The sequence below is a fragment of the Barbus barbus genome (assembly GCF_936440315.1).
Source record: "Barbus barbus genome assembly, chromosome: 1".
NCBI classification, from domain to species: Eukaryota; Metazoa; Chordata; class Actinopteri; order Cypriniformes; family Cyprinidae; genus Barbus; species Barbus barbus.
This window is the reverse complement of record NC_136729.1, coordinates 42,352,704-42,371,026: the sequence shown is the minus strand read 5'-3', so window position 1 is coordinate 42,371,026 and position 18,323 is coordinate 42,352,704. Positions and strand designations below refer to the sequence as shown.

Genomic DNA, 18,323 nt, shown 5'->3' with positions numbered 1-18,323 from the left:
AAAAAAGGTGACATATCAGAAGAAAATTTTAGTAAAAATTAAGTTTCCTTTACTGAACAGTTCAGAAGATGTAAATATGCATATGCACGTTTGTGAGACTGAAAACATAAGAAAAATATAAAACATATGGAATTAAGTATTTACATGCTTATTTTTTTTCTGTTGATTATTTCAGCTCTAACACACTTACATAACTTTTAACTTAACAGAATCTTTCCCAACCTTAAAATCCCACAGTCTCAAGATTACAACGTGTGACCCTCTCTCCAGTGTTTGATTGTAAGAAAGGAATGGGGAAGAAAGAAGAAACAGCCCACAGGGCCCTTTGCTCTCACTAAACTTCATAAAACATGTTTTTGTTGGGCTATGGTTGACTATCGATGAACTGATTCACTCGTTTTGAAACCGTGTCAGAGGATGACTGCCAGTTTGAAGATACCCATGTTAAAAACAACTTTCACTCACAGTCTGGATTTGAGGATAGGGCACTTTCCCATTCAAGCTTTGTCTTTTTTATAGACTGTCACCACCTAATTCACATGAAACAAGACTGCTATAAGGTCAAAGAGGCTGTTTTGCAATTGTGGGGAACTATTCTTTACTTGTGAATGTGATCTGGCAAAAGACGTCAGCATGTTTGGGACTGGTAGTCAACATAACCTCTAAGCAGAGTGCTCTAGGGTAAAGGCCATTAGAGCTGTCTCGTACCTCTGCACACACCCAGATAAGACTCTTTACCTCCGTCTCTGAGGGACTGTACAGGTAGTTGAAGAAGAGAGGGCTCTTGCGGTGCATTCGGTTGATACACTCCCAGATACAGATTCCTCTCTTGGACTGCTTTTCTCCTTTGTCCTCAAACAATGTGCCTTTAGAGAGGAGACACAAAGAAGAACTTGTGAATTAGACATTACTCAGAGTAATATGATAAGGTGTGAAACAAAATATCAGAAGCCAAGTCTGACAAGACTAGCAGCACTTAAAAGAAGTGCTTCCAAAGGTCATCAGGGCTGCTACAGGTAGGTAAAACTTTTCTGAGCAAGACTGCACGTGTTTGTTGTAATACTATAAAGGCATTCAAAGCCATGTTTATTTGAAGAACACAGCTGAAAAACATTTGCACAATAATGCAATTATGGCAGTACAAAAAGACAAACACTGTATTGTGGGGGAATGTGTGTTTCTTCTTAAAGGATGACATGAGGAGTTGTGCCTACACACCATGCTCCAGGCGCTCGTAGTCCGAATCCAGAAGGAAGTTTTTGAAGCGATTGGAGATGTAGTGGTATGCCAGAAACTTCAGATAGTATTGATTAAACTCAAACTCAAGGGGGGTACTGGTTATGAACCTGGAATAAGAAAATCAATGCATCACAACAAAGCTTTTTGGTCTCATTTCACAGCCACAGCGATTCAACAAATAGGAGTAGCACACCATTGAGACCGCCAGTTCAAGAAAATGATTAGTAAATGCCCAGGAAATTATTAGTTGAAGGGAATTCAAAAAAAAATACAAAAATAACAGCAGCAGGAGGGACATAATGTGGTAATGTACAGCCAACAGGATATAGACAGAAGAGCTTGCAAAGTTCTCACACTCGAGGCCACCTGGACTTCCTGGCAAAAACAACAGCTGCCTCTAAGATGAGACACTTCTATTTTCAGATGCTTTCACTATATTTCTGTGGTCTGTAACATTGCAGGACCTCTGCTGGGTCATTCAAATGCTCTACGCCTTGATTTCATCACATATGCCTAAAAACAATACATGTCTGTGAACGCATGGGAGTGGTGCGCGTTGTCTCTGGAGGGAGAAAAACTCTTCCTGCCCTTTACTTAATGTAGCACAGACTGAACAGAAACCCCAAAATTGCAGTTTTTCACCAGTTGTGCTAAACGTGCCGATGTTGGGAGGTGATGGCGAAACACTCCAGCCAGGACAATGCTGGCCGCAGGTTAAACACCATCTGTGTACGATCATTTCAAAGGGGGCTGGGGGTAGGTAGATGTGCCGAAGGAGCAGCTCTGTCTAAATTACTTGCCCACCATGGGGATTGCAAAAGGAAAGCTAGAGCATGCATTCTGACAGCTGAGTCTTTCTCGTCCTCCTCCTTCTGGCTGGACGCTGCAGGAATGCTGTGAGCTCATGGATGAAGCACGGTGAGAACAAGAGAGGGGTGGTGTGAGAGACAGAGATCGGGAGTTATGAAGTGATTCTGGGCAGTGTGTGAAAAAGAGAGATGGAGCAATTGGTTATTTGTTATTTAGCAGACACTTATCCAAAATGAACATGGACAGTCCCATTTGGTGCAGCCTGGGGTTAAGGTGTCTTGCTCAAATGCAAATGGTCATGGGGTTCATGAGTCATTCCATCTGTGGTTTGAACCTACAGTCTTTGGGTTTCCAGCCCAGATCTTTAACCACTACGATTCCACCAATCCAGATAATGGAAAACATCAGAAGATTGCTGGTTCGAGATCATTATCTTGTTGAGCAAGGCAAGTAACCCCAGGTTACTTTGGATAAAGGTGTCTGCAACACGACTGCAGCCAACTTGCCTGATGGACACAGTCAAGAAACTGGAGGAAGATGGGAGTGAAGCCACTGCCCTGGCTGCTGGGGGTCAGGTTGCCACGTTGGCTGAATTTGTGGCCAAAAGACAGCCACTCTTTCTCCAAAAGCACCTGAAAGCCCTCTAAGGTCCTGTAGAATGGATCACTGAGCACCTGTACAAGGGAAACCACCTACAGAAACAACAGAGAGGAAGAGAGGAATGTAATAAGTTACAAACAGGGGCTGATACTTGAGAAGTATCCAGCGGAAGTAAATTCTGTTCCTATTGGATTTAACCCTTGCTGACCCAATGCGTGTATCAGTGACTGTCACATCTCACACATCCCAACAGCTTTTACCTGACAAAAACTTTTACCATCAGAACTCAGCCTAGGAGTTTTCTTTTTCTTCCCAAACTCCATGTGGCAACCTCTTAACTGCAATATTCTGTACATTAAGCTTCCAAAATGAAAATATGAGCAAAAAACTTTTTTTGTCTTCACATTTTGGTGGTAGGTGTCGTTTCATAAAGACTAACTTATCTACACTATATGTCACAATTATTTAAGGTCTGCATGAAAATAGGAATTGACCCTATTTTTTTATTTCATTTATTTAATCAGGATAATGCACATTAATAACACAAACAATATGTAAAATGCACCAGATTTAGCCAACAGTGGCTAATTTTCATCAGTAGTCCCTTTTGGCAGGTTGATGTTCATTTACTACATTAATAATCTTAATCTTCCTTAATCTGGGAAGCGCCACCACGAAGTCTGGAGGTAATGTTATGTTAATGTTAAGATTTCATCAGTAATATCTTAATTTGTGTTCTGAATACGAAGAAAGGTCTTACGGTTTTGGAACGGCGTGAGTAATTAATGACAGAATTTTAATTCCTTGGTAAACTATCCCTTTAACAACTCCCCACCAAACATCAGTCTTCTGCAAGCTATATATGTTGAGGAGGTTCCCCGTCTATTACTCAGTTTTCCGTTTTACTCTGAAATACATCAAAATCCTGTAGTAAAAATCTGTTGCAACTTTCAGTTTATGTGGAAAAAAATTATTATCAAAAATGCATTGTGAATACCACTTCAAAAATCTGTCTTCCAGATAATAAAATATAAATGTTACATGTAAAGCTTCACTATAACCAAAGGCCGAAGTTCTACAGAGCCTGTTTCCATGAGTTATAGAAATATAATTATTGTAAGCAATTTCACAAAGCAATAAGCAATATCACAACACCTTCCAAGACTGAAAGCATGGCCATGTGACAACAATGTGATTCTGTTCTCTCCTACAAAGCCAGACATATGGAGCCTATTTAGATGAGTACATCAGATTAGGCCTACAGATAGAATGGCAAAATGGTCAAGAAGCAGGGAAATTAACAGGAATAGATTTGTTCAGACACGTGCATGATTCTGACCACAGCTACATTTAACAACCCCAGTTGACAATCAGAGAACACAATTCTGTTTCTAATGACAGTTAACTTATCAAGTGGGCATGGAAAATCTTAGCTGTGACCGCAAAAATGTCTCTGCTGCAATAGCATAACAAAATTAAAGTTTCAATTCAAAATAGACATTTAATGTGCATAGATGACTGTTAGGTATTTCAACATTTCCATTACTGTTTTTATTGACTGACACGTGAACCTTTGGTCCAACCAATGGCCGAAGTTTGGGGTGGAGCTACCTGCTATAAGCTGTTTTTAAGGAAACTGGATATCATTATTTTTTGAACAATGAAATATGATTGAAGGTGCATTGGGAATCCTGTTTTAAAATTGTATTGGCAAATTCTATTTATTACCTTAACAAGGTAATTGATATTTGAATCCGATAATAGGCAAAGACAAGGCTCTAAAACAAGCATCTAATAAGCAAAAGGAATAGGACTGTTAAATTGTCACATGTGTGAAACGATGCTCACCTGAGTGGTAATGTCCCAGCCATCCTCAAGACTAACTAGTACAGATGATCCGCTGTCCAGCAACTCCACCACAACCAGAGCCAGCTGCAGAAGCTTGTGTATCTGTTGAACACACAGATACAGAGTACAAAACAACACATTCTATGTTTAGCAATTCCTGTGCATTTATTGTAACACTGCTGTGCACACTGCTGACTAAGAGCTCGCGGAGTGTCTTGGCAGAGATCCTTACAGATAATATTGTTTTAGTGTCTGAGACACAGTGGACCATAAGGCCAAAGGGTTTTGTGAGTGCATGGGTTTTAGAGTGGTAAGCAACTTTGTTTTGCTTTAATTGTGTCATGCAATTTTCCCATCTTTGTGTTGTATAGTTTCCCATGGGTAACTAGTTTTAAGGAAATACTTTTCAAAAGGGTCAGAGTCACACTGGCCAACCTGTTTCTGGTTTTCTTAAGATATAGGCCACTGTGAGTCACAATAAGGGGAAGGTGCAGGAGTTTTAATACAGAACAGGGTTCTGCTAAGGGAATGTGTTCAGAGGTCATGCTAACCTGTAGCATCCATTCGCTCTCCTCCAGAGCCTTAAGGAACGAGTCCTCCGTGTCTGAGGACATGGAACTGGGCGCACACGCTCTCAGTAGCTTCTTGAATGAGCCCTTCACCTGTCTTGTGTCTGTAAATTCTACCGGCACCAGTTCACAGTTCAGTGCTGAGTCCAGTCTTAAGCCCTGTCATGGAAAAGCATTTGGTACAAACTTTTAATTTTGTCTTGTTACATTTCTGGAAATAACATAGCACAGAAACAAACATTTGGATTACGTCTCTGGTTAGAACGTTGTGTAGAAGTTTTGCTTACTTCCAGACCAGTCACAAATTTCAATAAGCTTTTATTATATTCTATCCAAGACTATAAATTTGAGCAGACCAAGTATTTTAGTAATGTGGATGAAATTAAATTTCCACTTCACAGGCAACAACAAAAACTCAAAACAGACAGTTAATGTACTGAGTAGGACCAGCCAAATAACTTTGAGTTTACTTAACTGTCAACCACAGGGCAGATTTATTCCAACTATTAATTTTCATTTTTTTTATTTTTATATTGAATGTTAAAGAAACACATTATCAAATAGGTAAAAAGCAGCACAAAGCTCCGTCAGGCATCCAAATGTAATATAATTTCAGCCAAAACAGACAAATTGTGTCAATAAATCAGAGCTTCTATAAATGGCTATTAAGAGGTCCTTATCTAGTCATGGATTTATTATGCACTGGGGAGAACACTGTCCAAGTATTTCAGAGTAATATGACCTGGTACACTTCAACACAAAAATGAAAGGAAAAAAAAAGGCTATTTAGAAATGAACACTTCTTTTGGCCTCCTTTCCCATAAAAGGTTCATCAAACAAGGTCAACATCAAATCCTTAGCTTCTTCTCTCAAAGAACACATAGTAAGTGTAACATCTTTACCCTGAGGTGAGACTTTTCGCCAAAGATGTAGAGAGCGGCTTGATGCTTGAGGAGTTGGGCCTGGAGGTTCTCAATGCCTGTAGGGGGCGCCAGATCCTTGCCAGCCAACCGCGCGCCCATGTCGGCAGTGGGATGCTGGATGAATCTGCTGCTAGAGCGCAGACTAGCCCACACACCTTTCAGAGAGAGGGGGTACAGCAGATGTGTGTGAACAGGTTAGGCAGGATTACAAAAATAGCTTTGTTAAAACAAACCATCGTAACTAATATCAAGGACAGACAAAACTCAGCAATGCTAAATGTGCTAAAAGGTGCTTAGAGGGATGTGAAGAGCTTTAAAGGATGGCTGTATATATATATTCCATTTGAATACATTTTAAAATGAAATTTATTCCTGTGATCAAAGCTGAATTTTCAGCATCATTACACCAGCTGTCACATGATCCTTCAGAAATCATTCTAATGTGATTTTGGTGCTGAAATATTAATAATAGTTAATGATGGTTCTTACTATTATCAATGATAAATATAGTTTTTGCTGCTTCATATTTTTGTGGAAACTGATTAGAGCCCTGCACGGGCCTCAAATATAGGCCCTAGCACGGCCCTGGCCCGAGACGCTCAGGCCCTACCTAGCCCGGTCTGTGTCCGACAGCTTATCAGAATTACCGGCCAGAGCCCATCTTTTTTCCCCCCTTCTCCCACAACAGCTTATACTACAGTTTCAGCTATTAAAATACTTCAGTTTTGTATGCAATTGCAAAATGATTATATTTTGTTTCGTCTTTGTATGAAGTTAATTTAGAAAAACTTTGAGCATTTTTGTTCGTTATAAGTTTTTGTTTTTTAAAGTAACGATCAAGCGGCCAGCAGCACTTTAGCCTTCTCAATTCATCACGACTTGCCTAAAATAAAATCTATAGATATAAAACAGTTCAAGCATATAACAATGTTTAAACGTTAAACCTAGATAAATGTGCGCTGTATCCAATAGTGCGGAGAGTGCCATCTAAAGCGCGCTTTGCAGGACATGGAGGCGCCAGCGCAATCACTTGCATTTTTTTCAGTGGATACGCCATAATTTTTGCTCATAAAGGTAAGAGTAACACATCATTCGGTCTACTTTTATTTGTGTGCACTCACAATATCAATAAAACGTTGCGCTTTTATAAAATAAAGAAAACAAACATGATGAGCTTTCTGCCGTCAGGAGCGCTTCACAAAAATGAACCGAAACTCAGCAAATACATGCTTCACACAGACATGATAAATATATCTATAGAAAGCTTTAAATTTCTACTAAACAAAATAAAACAAATCGAAAACGAAAACTCTTTCATTAAAATCATAATCCGTAAATGCACTTCTCTCTAAAGGCGTGACTAATGAGGAGATGGCGAGTTAGGATTGGAAACTTCATTCTTGCGAAACGGATTCAGAAAACACTAGCTTATTAGTAAATGATTAAAATATCTCCTTACTATTTCCCCCTGACACATTCATGGTAATGACTTTTCCTGGGGCTTTGCGGCAAGCTTTAGTCTATTTCATGCATTTGAATGCAGAACTCTTCCAGCTGCGTTGAAGGCATGCATGCTGCTGGACACTAAACGCCGTCGAGCCGCTCTTGACAGTCATGCAGGATTTTTTTCATCACTGTTTGATGTATGTCTAAAATATAAAAATAAGGAGAAGCCTAAAACAGGCCAGAGGCCTAAAAAAGTCGGGGCCCGTTGGACCCAGGCTGAAATGCTGGGCTCTAAAACTCATACATTAATACCTTGTTGAATGTAGGTATTAATTTCCAAACATATTATCTTGCTTTCTCCAAACCTTTCAATGGTAGTGTATCACAGATTCCACAAAAATATTAATATTAAGCAGCAAAACTGTTTTCAACATTGAAATGATCAAATCAGCATATTAGAATGATTTCTGAAGGATCATGTGACACTGAAGACTGGAGTTTTTTTGTCTCAGGAATAAATTACATTTTAAAATATTAAAATAGAAAAACATTATTTTAAATTGTAATAATATTTCACAATATCATTTTTTTTCCTGTATTTTTGATCAAATAAATGCATGAAATCTTATTTATTCCATGTAATATATATTGACCGGTAATATATATGGGCCAATACGTAATAATCTCAATAGTATGCAACATACTACCAATATTTCTTTGGAATCACATTATCATAGTTCGTTGACCACTCTCCTAATGCTTGTCCTGGAGAGTTGAATTTTGACTGACTGAGACTATGTGAATGTTAGCTCACTTAGTAAACACGGTTAATGCTGTGATGATTCAGTGCTCTGTCATCAGCTACTACAACACACTAAACATTCACTAACATACCACTGAACCTCAAAACTGCAGTCACTACAGACCTGCCAGTACAAACTACTACAGAAGTGGTCTTGCCACAGTAAAGTTTACTTCAGGAAACCAGAAAAGTCAGTGGTAACCTCATTGTGGTTTAACTTTCAGACACTACAGAGGCATGGACAGAGGCCAAAGAGAGGCTGAGAACATGGATTAAGTCAAGTATGGATTAGGTTAGTAAGAATGAGTAAAACAGAAACTATACCTTGATTGTGAATTCTTCCCTTAGCTGAAGCTTTTTGGTTTGAGTGAGTGAATAGTTTATCCCTGTACCCAAGTACTGGTAGATTAAAGGTGCAGGAGTTGGTGGTGGCACAGAGAAACAGGAAATTAAAAACAGAAAACAAAATTCACACACATGCAACAATCACCCCCATTGAAGACAGACAGGACAGCCATTAGCAGCTCAGCTTACTGAGACAGATGAAAGAGAAATGCTGCAGGCCTGTATAACATTAGGATTTTAAGTTTAGAGGTCGATTGATTTATCGCTTTGGCCAAATAATCAGCATCAATGGCTTTTGGAACTCTTTGATATTAGGAAGAAAATGGCCGTTTCAATATTGATTTCATTTATATAATTATTAGTGCTGTCATACGATTAATCACATCCAAAATAAAAGTTTTTGTTTACATGTGTTTGTACTGTGTATATTTATTATGTTAATACACACACACATCCATGTATATATTTAAGAAAAATATGTTTATATATTAAATATATTTATATATTATACAATTTATATGAATATAAATATATACATGTAAATATTTTCAAAATGTATATGATGTTTGTGTGTGTATTTATAAATATACACAGCACACACATATATTATGCAAACAAAAACTTTTATTTTGGATGCGATTAATTGTTTGACAGCAGTGCATTTACCTTGGCATAGTTGAATAATAAGGGTTCTGTATATGGAAATGACATACAGCGAGCATCAAACACCATTGTTTCCTCCTTATGTAAATCTCGTGAATAAAAAAGACCACTGAAAAATACTACAGTCGGGATCACTAAAAGTTACGCCCCCAATATTTGCATATACCCGCCCATGTTCCAGGCCAGTAGCACCATTAGAAGTTCTGCAGGTATTGTGAAGAAACAAGCAAGGACACCAGCAAAAATGGCAGATCATGGAAATAAATGTTATGTTCCAGGCTGTGCAGGGGATGTGAAGTGCAGGGATGGGTTGGTGTCTGTATTCAGAAAGGCACGGGAAGCAAATAACCTGTTCTAATAAAATAACGCGAGCCACTAAAGGGACACGGTTAGCTCCTTGCTAGCTGTAGCCTGTTACATTACAGTACATAAGATGTCACTTACCACATAAACAGAGTAAGGATCTTTGACTGAGGATGATGGCGAATGATTTACAGATCCTGAGCACCACTGACAAGCATCTGATCTTGTAAAATGTGTGGAAAGTACTGCCACTCCATAATATAAACAGAGTCTGTGCGATCGCGAATCTCGAAAGTGAAAGTAAAAAGCGATCATGCATTTGAAAGCGATTTCAGTGCCCCACATATTAATAGCAGCTCCCTGATGCTCACATTTTATATACAGAATAATTACCCGATGATATAACTGTGAGAGAAAGTATTGAAATATATATTTTCCTCCCTGTGTTTCCTTCCTGCTGTGTGAGCTACTGAGATGAGCCGCACTGTGAAACAGCCAATCAGAGCAGAGCTCAACATTATTATTGATGACCCTTCCAAATAAGCCAATAACAGACCATTTCATTCTAGGGAGAAATCCTAGGGTTGTAAATGCACGTGTAAAACCGTTTCTGGACAATTTTTACTCTTACCTAAGCCACACACCTTCTATATCAGAGAATAATTTAAAACATTGTATCAATGCATTCTATGGCACCTTTAAGGAAAATAATCTTTCAATTTGTGCTGTAAACTATACAGAGAACCTTGTCAGTTGGTGGATTACTACAATTTTAAAGGTCAAAATTAACATCTAATTTACAAGTCCAAACCAAACACTGATTGAACTGAAGTGTTGCCAAATAATCCATCACACTTGAACTGAAGCGTCTAATGCAGTCCATCACAACACATTAAGAGCATCAAGCTGGTTTTTACTGTTTGAATTATGTAATAAAATAGACAGAATTTGAAAGCTGAGACTTGTTTCATATCAGAAGTAACAGAGCACAAAGCTTATTGTTCAAAGATCAACAGAAAACAGCACGGTTTAGATAGATTTTGTAATTTAAGAATTGATATCAGTTCACCAGAATAAAGATAGATTAAAATTGATTAGTTGGTTTTTTTCAAAACCCTTACCGTAAGTAAGAGCAATATTAATGCTGATGCTAATACCACTAATGACAAAAATAACGTTACTAAAAATGAGGAAGTGAAAAATCAGTTCCACATTTCCATGAAGAGCACATGATGGGAAATGTCTTAGTCTGCACCTGCTGGAGTATATTTGGCTGTGGTGAGATCTGTCTAGGTTCAGTGCAAAACAGCAAAGACATGAGTCTTCAGCAGCAGCTGCCATCTATAACCCAGATTTCGAGAAATATGATGAGAAACTTCATTAAATCATGACGTCACCTTAGACCCATCAACTGGGACTTGCATCTTTTAACCAATTCCTGTTAAAACCCTGAGCCCTTTTCCAAGAACTCAACCCATCATGACCCGGTATAACATGTTTTATACTAAGACATGATGTTCAAAACAAGACATAATAGACAAATACAATAACAAGATTATATAATGGGGTTTAAAAAAAATAAAAAAGACTAGTTCAACCAACACTGAAAATTCTGTCTTCAATTACACACACTCGTGTTGCTTCAAACCCTTATGACTCTCTTTATGAGGGTGAATAAATGACACAATGTCACTTAACAACATAAAATCTCGTCATAAATGTACATTACCCTACATTTCTCTTTGATCTGAGGTAAGACTTTTTTATGCCTTTAATGGACAGGAGAGTAGAGATGACAGGAAAGCACTGGGCAGAGAGAGAGGAGTGGGACCAGCAAAGGATCTCGAGACGGGAACCGAACCCGGGTCGCTGCGAGCACAACTGTGCCACATGTCAGCACACCAACCACAAGGCCATCGGCACTGACTCGAGGTGAGGTTTTAGTAATGGGGGAGCTTGAATTCAGAAGATGTGAAAATCTGAATCTAAATTGGATCTATGTAATACCCTTCCCTTGATGTACAATAAAGCACAAGCTGTTTTCATAGCAAAGACCTTTAAACTTCCTGCATGCAATATCATATTCAAAGATAGTGTGCAGATATTGATCTAAATGGGGATGTGAATACTTCTGCACCACTTCAAGTTAAAAAAATAATAATAATTCACAATGGGTGTTATGAATGTATCTACATGGCTGGCTTTTTGGATTTTATGAAACACTATGTCCTTTGGAGAATTGTAGTGACAAATATCTGCAAGTTCAGCAGAACCATCACCGCAAAAAATGAAAGAGCGGGCCAAAGTCAAAGCAGCATGAGTGTGTGTATGTGTGTGGGAAGAGTTGTGGTCTGTGACAGAACACAGATAATGAGATATCAAGACAGAAGACAGTCGACTGACGATATCAGATGAAAGATGGGGAATTGGTTTGACGCTAAATATGTCCTTGGAGTCGACGGAAATGAAGAATAGAGGCCCACTCACCTCCTCTGGCGAAGCTATTGGTGAAGGAAATGTCTAAATGGACAGGGGCCATCTTTGGCATTCTTGATGCTCTTCTTTCGCTTGCTAAAGAGATAAAAACAAACACGATGCATTACATACAAACAAGACATAGCCCTTTCCAAACCCTAGTGAGCTGCCAACTGCTGATACAGATAACATACTAACATAATGGAACCAAACACTGATATGAAACACTCTTTGTGGGTCTGTTAAGTCACTTACTTATCAGTCCTCACCTGATTCAAATACTTAATTTGCATAATACATAAATTAACAGTGCAATGTATTCTGCAATTGCCTCATCCAAAGATATACATGAAGGCAGTATATATTTGCTGACTTGCTGTTTGGTCTTTGCAAAAGTCTTTGCATTTTGAGCATGGCTATTCTCTCTAGATTGGCAGCTCATTAGGTTTTGGAACCAAACACATTAGACATTAATGCTTGTAGTTAGTAAACACTTCTGAAACCCTTTTCTGCAGGTCATAACAAACTTGGATTATTAAGGATCAGTCTAGCTTATGGATGCTGGTGTGGCTCGCATGCTGTGAAAGATCCGTTTCAGGGTCTACTTACACAGTAAATATTTTAAGGACACAACACTGCTTAAGTCAGATTCCGGTCCGGCGTCTTATAACCCATCTCGGGTATCAAGTCTAAAGGTCTGTTTTGAATTAAGAAAACTTAAAGCTGCCATGGAGCACTATCATCAGAACTAAGATGAGCCATTTGCTGGTGAGAGGAGGCTGCTTTTTACCCAGCAGGTGGGGATAAATGGAACATTATGGTGGCGACACTGCATAGCTGACGGGGCAGGATCTTTGTGGTCTGAGCCATTTGCAATATGGCTGTGGAGAGCAGTGAGTGCAAGGAGAGTGATGGATGGGAGGTGACCTCGTCATGTCCTGCTCTCCTTATATAACCACACAATTGTGTTCCAGTTCCTTTGGAAATCAGCCCAAAACATAAATAACATTTTTTGTGCAACCAAGAGGAAACCAGGCGGAGATAAGAGCCTTGAAGAACACAAAAGGGGGCAAAAACAAGAAAGTGAAGAATCAGACGTTGAGTGAAGGATGCACCTGATATCTTTGCAATACCTGGGGACAAGCCGATGAAGGAGCGGTTGGTGAGGGTGTTGCTGCCGTTGGGTTTGAAGTAGATGGGGATGGAGCTGAGGATGGCCTGCAGGTATTTCTCCTGTTCCAGACTGCTGGAGGTCTCTGAGGAAGTCGGAGCTGGTAACAGCAAGAGAACATCATGAGAACAATCGTTTCTGTCTTGACAATCTCACATAGCCAGATCTTTGAGTAAATTAGTCAACTAGGGGGCCAAAGAAAATGTCCAATAATATCACAGTATGTATTCAAATTAATTATATTTTAAAAATAATTAAAATGTAATTAAAACACATACACAGATGCACACAAAATCAAGATGAAAACAGAAATATTTTTTCCTCTTCAGTAACTATTATTTGTATTGGAAAACATACAAAACATATAGAATCACAAAACTAATCATGTATAAACAAATACATCAAAACTCCTCGTTTCTGTTAATAAAAACGTGTTTTGAAAACAAGCAGATGTGTCATAATTACAGCAGAAATCCTAGAGGAAATATCTTATGGCACCAATATTTAGAATATTATGTTGAACAATCAGGGGCATTGTGTCAAAAATGTTGAGAACAGGACTAAATGGCCAAAGGTCTGGTCCACATTGCAGTTTATTCTGGCCAAAAACCACCTACGACAGGAAGAAACTGACTCAGACATTATAAAATGACCCACCACAGTTTGTTTTCTTTATGTTTCTTTTAGGAGCTACTTTTTCTGAAAATTATAGACAGCCATGAAAAATATTTAACTAATGCTGTGTTAGTTCATATGAAAAGCCAGGCTACCTTTGTCAAATCAAGTGATTATTTCATCTTCAAAAGTGCTTGTTGTATCAAACTGGTACTTTATAAACAAAAACCTTGTGTTCTTATATTCCCGAAAGTTGCATGAAGTCATCCAATCAAGATTAGAGCATGCCTGATCAAGGAATCACTATTCAGTGTTGTTTGAAACATGCATTTGATAGTCAGTAAATAGCAAGCTGTCTTGGGCTGAGACAAATCTTTAGGGGGTGCTCCGATCAGGATTTTTGAGGCCGATCACAGAAAGCAGTATCTGCCGATCCGATCACCGATACCGATAATTTTAAAGCCTTCTTTTTATCATGTAGAATTATTTATAATGATACTCCAATCAGGAGTTTTAGACATTTTTTCAGGGTCCGAATTTCATTTTTGAGAATGAATTCCCCCTTTAGGTGGATTTTTTTTTTTAATTTGAGGGGTGGAGGAGGCATTTTTTAGACATCTTTCAAAAATATATATACTTCTCTCACCTAAATGTTTGATCATGCAGTGCATTTTTGTTTTTACAATCGTGCAATAGCTTAGGCAAAACACATAGGCCTACTCCGTTTGCAGCGTATGCAGTCCATGTGCTGTATGTAAGCGGTGCAGAAGCAGCACTGGCTGTGCTTTCACACTCTGTGGCAGTTTACCACAAACATTTATCCATCATTTTGATTTTGAATCCAAACATTGTCACAGAAAATTAGTTTACACAGTACAGTAATACAATCTTTCATTGTGTTTAAACGCAATAAATACAAGCAAAGCAACACATTATTCAATGCTTTTTACTTTTGCATTTACTTCTAGATTTATATATTAAGTTGCTCAAGTGGCAAAACATTTAAACTACTTTTCTTACGTTATCACAAACTTACCATTGACAGAAACAATCTTTCCTTGCATTTAAATCTTTATTACAAGCAATTCTGCGGTTCATAAAGAACTTTGCTTTCTACCTCCAAGAGTACCATTTATTATTGCCTTGTTTATCTAAAAGTGCTCTTTCCCTTTAAACTTAGCCAAAAAGCCATATGTGTTGACTGTGAAACACAGTAGACTTTAATTATATGCATTTATGGTGTTATTACTACATTTTCGTGTCAATCCATGTTTATATTCACTGCAAGCAATGCGCTGTTACTTTAATTCAGCGCATGCAGTGGAAACGATCTCTGCACTGCAGCAGACGTACCGCTTCCTGGAACGCACCGCCAGGCCGCAGCCGTGTGCAGTGTGAACGCTCTAATTAATAAGTTATGATGAGCGCGGAAAAAATACGCATTGCAAACGGATGTGAACCTGCCGTTATGTGTGTGTTGTGTGTGTGCTGCGTGTGTGCATGAGCGCTGAATGGTTTAAACACTGGCAAGAATTAAAAAGAAATGGAATTTATAAACTACAGTGATGACACGACCCTGACTCGATTGCGCAAGTGACAGTTCTTGTCAACTGTTCAGTGTGCAGCTCGCTTATAGTGCAGACGCGATTTGATTTGAAGCCGTTTGCGCATTTTGAGAGAGCGCGCACAGTGATCCACTCACGCTGTTTGTAAAATTACGTCTCACACAAGGTTTTCAAATTGCTTTATAAGTAATTTAATGAAGAAATATGAATTGTACCTCACCTTCAGCATTATAATTATTTCACCTGCATCGGACAAAGACTGAGACGGTGCCGCTGCATGTCGTGCCAAATCTCTCACAGCAGGCGCGTCATCAGCTTGAGATCGTTTTTTTGAGATCGGCCTTTTTAGAGACCACCGATCAAACACCCCCAAGCGATTATCGGCCGATAGTGATCGGTAGCCGATCAATCGGAGCACCCCTACAAATCTTTTATCAGAATTATAATCTTAGAGCAAATATATACAGCCCTATCTGATTGTAAACCATCCCAAAGGCTGATTGATGTAATATGTAAATTTTACTGCACAAACGTACCTGCTGAAGAAGGGTTCTGAGACTTGAAAAGTCCAACCACACTCTTGCTGTGAAAACCACCCGAACGAAGTAAAACTGCTTTGGTGCGATGATGTTTCCAACACACGACTGGCAGACGGTTGTGCCGGTAGCAGCGGGACACCTTATGGAGGCTGCTGTCCTGCACGGTTTGAGGCACCACCAGGAGACCAGGGTAACTGTAAACCAAATATTAACACCATTTAGAAAAACACTCATGATTCAGCAGTTGTAGCGGAGAGATTCCTTTGAAAAGGGATTTCAATTTCTGTCATTGTTTTTCATAGGGACTCTGTTCTAAAACCTAGTGAGCTACCCACCTATACCTAGAGAGCACTTAAAAGTTGCAATGAAATGGAAGTATCAACTGAGCCTTTCTTTGGTATTGAAATGTACATCTGAGCAAATGAAAAATTGCAAATTGCGTGAATTTTCAGATGTGAGCATTGCACACAAAAGTGGAGTGAAGGGCACCGTTTATGCAGTTAATAGAGTTGTAGGCAGTAGGCAGCTCACTAGGTTTTTGAACAAAGTCTAGGTGTTGGGTTGCAACTTGCCTGCGACACAATGAGTAGAGCCTGTTGACTGCCGTAACACGGAACTGCTCTCCGCTTTTAGACCGTGTAGAACTAGCGCTATTGGTACCCAGGCCCAGCCTCTGATAGTCACGGAAACAGGCTCGCTCCACTAACTGCTCCATAGTGGACTTCTCTGAGGCCTTCAGTGTGCTGCTGGCGGGAGGCTCACCATCATCCGAGACTGAAACATCAACATCACACAGCTGAAGGGCCATGACTGCTGACAAAGAATATTTTTCTGACATTGTGAAATATACTTACTGGAGATGTCATCATCCTCATGCCATGTCATGCGACTGCCCTTTTCGTTTTTCTTCATAGTGGACTGGCGGCCCATTGTGATCTTGCCTGCCCTTTTAGCCCCTTTCACAATGGTCTTCGATAGTGTTCTACAAGAAACAGATTTTCATTTAATTGAACAATACACCCAAAATTCTGTCATTATTTGCTCACCCTCATTTTGTTCCAAAGCTTTATGACTTATTCTCTTCCATGGAACACAAAAGGGCAATTTAACAACATCTTGGCCACTCTTTTAAATATAATGAAAGTGAATAAGCACTGGGGTCAAGCTCCAAAAATGACAGAAAAAATATCATTAAAGTAGTCCATATGACGTGTGTGCTACATTCTGAGTCTGCTGAAGCAATACAACAGCTTTGTGTGAAGAACTGACGGAAAAGAGATCGTTCACCCAAAAATTAAAATTACTCCATGATTTACTCACCCTCAAGACATCCTATGTGTACACTACTTTCATCTTTCAGATGAACACAATCAGAGTTATATTAAAAAATATCCTGGCTCTTCCAAGCTTATAATGGAAGTGAATGGTGGTTGAGATTTTGAAGGCCAAAAAAGTGCATCTATCCATCATAAAAAGTGCTTTACACGGCTCTGGGGGTTGATAAAGGCCTTCTGAAGTAAATTGATGCATTTGTGTGTTTTTTTTTTTTTTGCTTTAACCCCTGCATTATGTCCGCTCTGTAAAGCATATTGTACTGACCGGAAGCCCATGTTTCTCTCTTTCTGCTTGGGTAATATGAGCTGCGGTGCAGTCTGTCCTGCTGCAAAGGCAAAGGTGCTGAAGATGGATGGTGGGTAGCGGATCCGTTGCAGGTGTTTCCTGAAGATCTCTACCATCTCAGAGCTCACCTCCTCATCAAATGCCACCTTAATTAGCTAAAAAAAAAAAAAAAAGCAGGAAAAAAGAACCAGGACATGCATTCAGACCAGTTGTCCAACTACTATATTATAAAGAGCGATTGAACTAATAGAGCTACTACACCTTCATGAAGCAAGAAAATCTGCAAATAATCATGTGAAATTTTTGGGGGCAAGAGAAATGACTTGCAGAAGTGCTCTGAGCTGGATAGCAGTATGGAACAAGATCCTTTCCCGCTTTTCTGGGGAGAACATTCCAAAATGAGGTTTGGCCGCACGAATGCTTGTCTGCGTGACCCCATATCCCCTCTCCACCTCCCCAGCACTCCTCTATCTCTGCTCCTCAGGGGTCTGACCTTAGCTCTCGCGTGGACTGCAGGTCTTAATGAGCGCCTGATAATGTACCCCAGACAACAACTGTTGGCAGCCACACGTGGGCAGACCAGCACAAATGACCCTCGCTTCCATACAGGGCCTGATTTTATAGCTTAAGTTAGTAAAACGATAGGAATGAACCATAAAATCTTTATGGCCCTATAGTCCATGCATAGTGAAGAGCACAACATGTGCTTCTCTTGCTCTGTCCTCATCCATGAAGAGACATCGTGATAATGAGTCTAACAGAGAGAGATGTCTGAAATGTGCACATTCCT

General features: G+C 39.3%; 1 protein-coding gene across 1 annotated transcript in view; it reads right to left on the bottom strand.

Annotated features, from left to right (window-relative positions):
- Positions 1-18,323, bottom strand: part of LOC306873989 (myotubularin-related protein 13-like) — a 131,046-nt gene that overhangs the window by 5,458 nt on the left and 107,265 nt on the right. Inside the window, 14 exon segments of the mRNA XM_079423630.1 lie at positions 739-866; positions 1,219-1,330; positions 1,332-1,346; positions 2,556-2,741; positions 4,498-4,599; positions 5,049-5,225; positions 5,969-6,144; positions 8,562-8,636; positions 12,036-12,119; positions 13,157-13,294; positions 15,911-16,107; positions 16,486-16,687; positions 16,768-16,895; positions 17,513-17,688. Coding sequence (XP_079279756.1) covers positions 739-866; positions 1,219-1,330; positions 1,332-1,346; positions 2,556-2,741; positions 4,498-4,599; positions 5,049-5,225; positions 5,969-6,144; positions 8,562-8,636; positions 12,036-12,119; positions 13,157-13,294; positions 15,911-16,107; positions 16,486-16,687; positions 16,768-16,895; positions 17,513-17,688 — 1,896 coding nt within the window.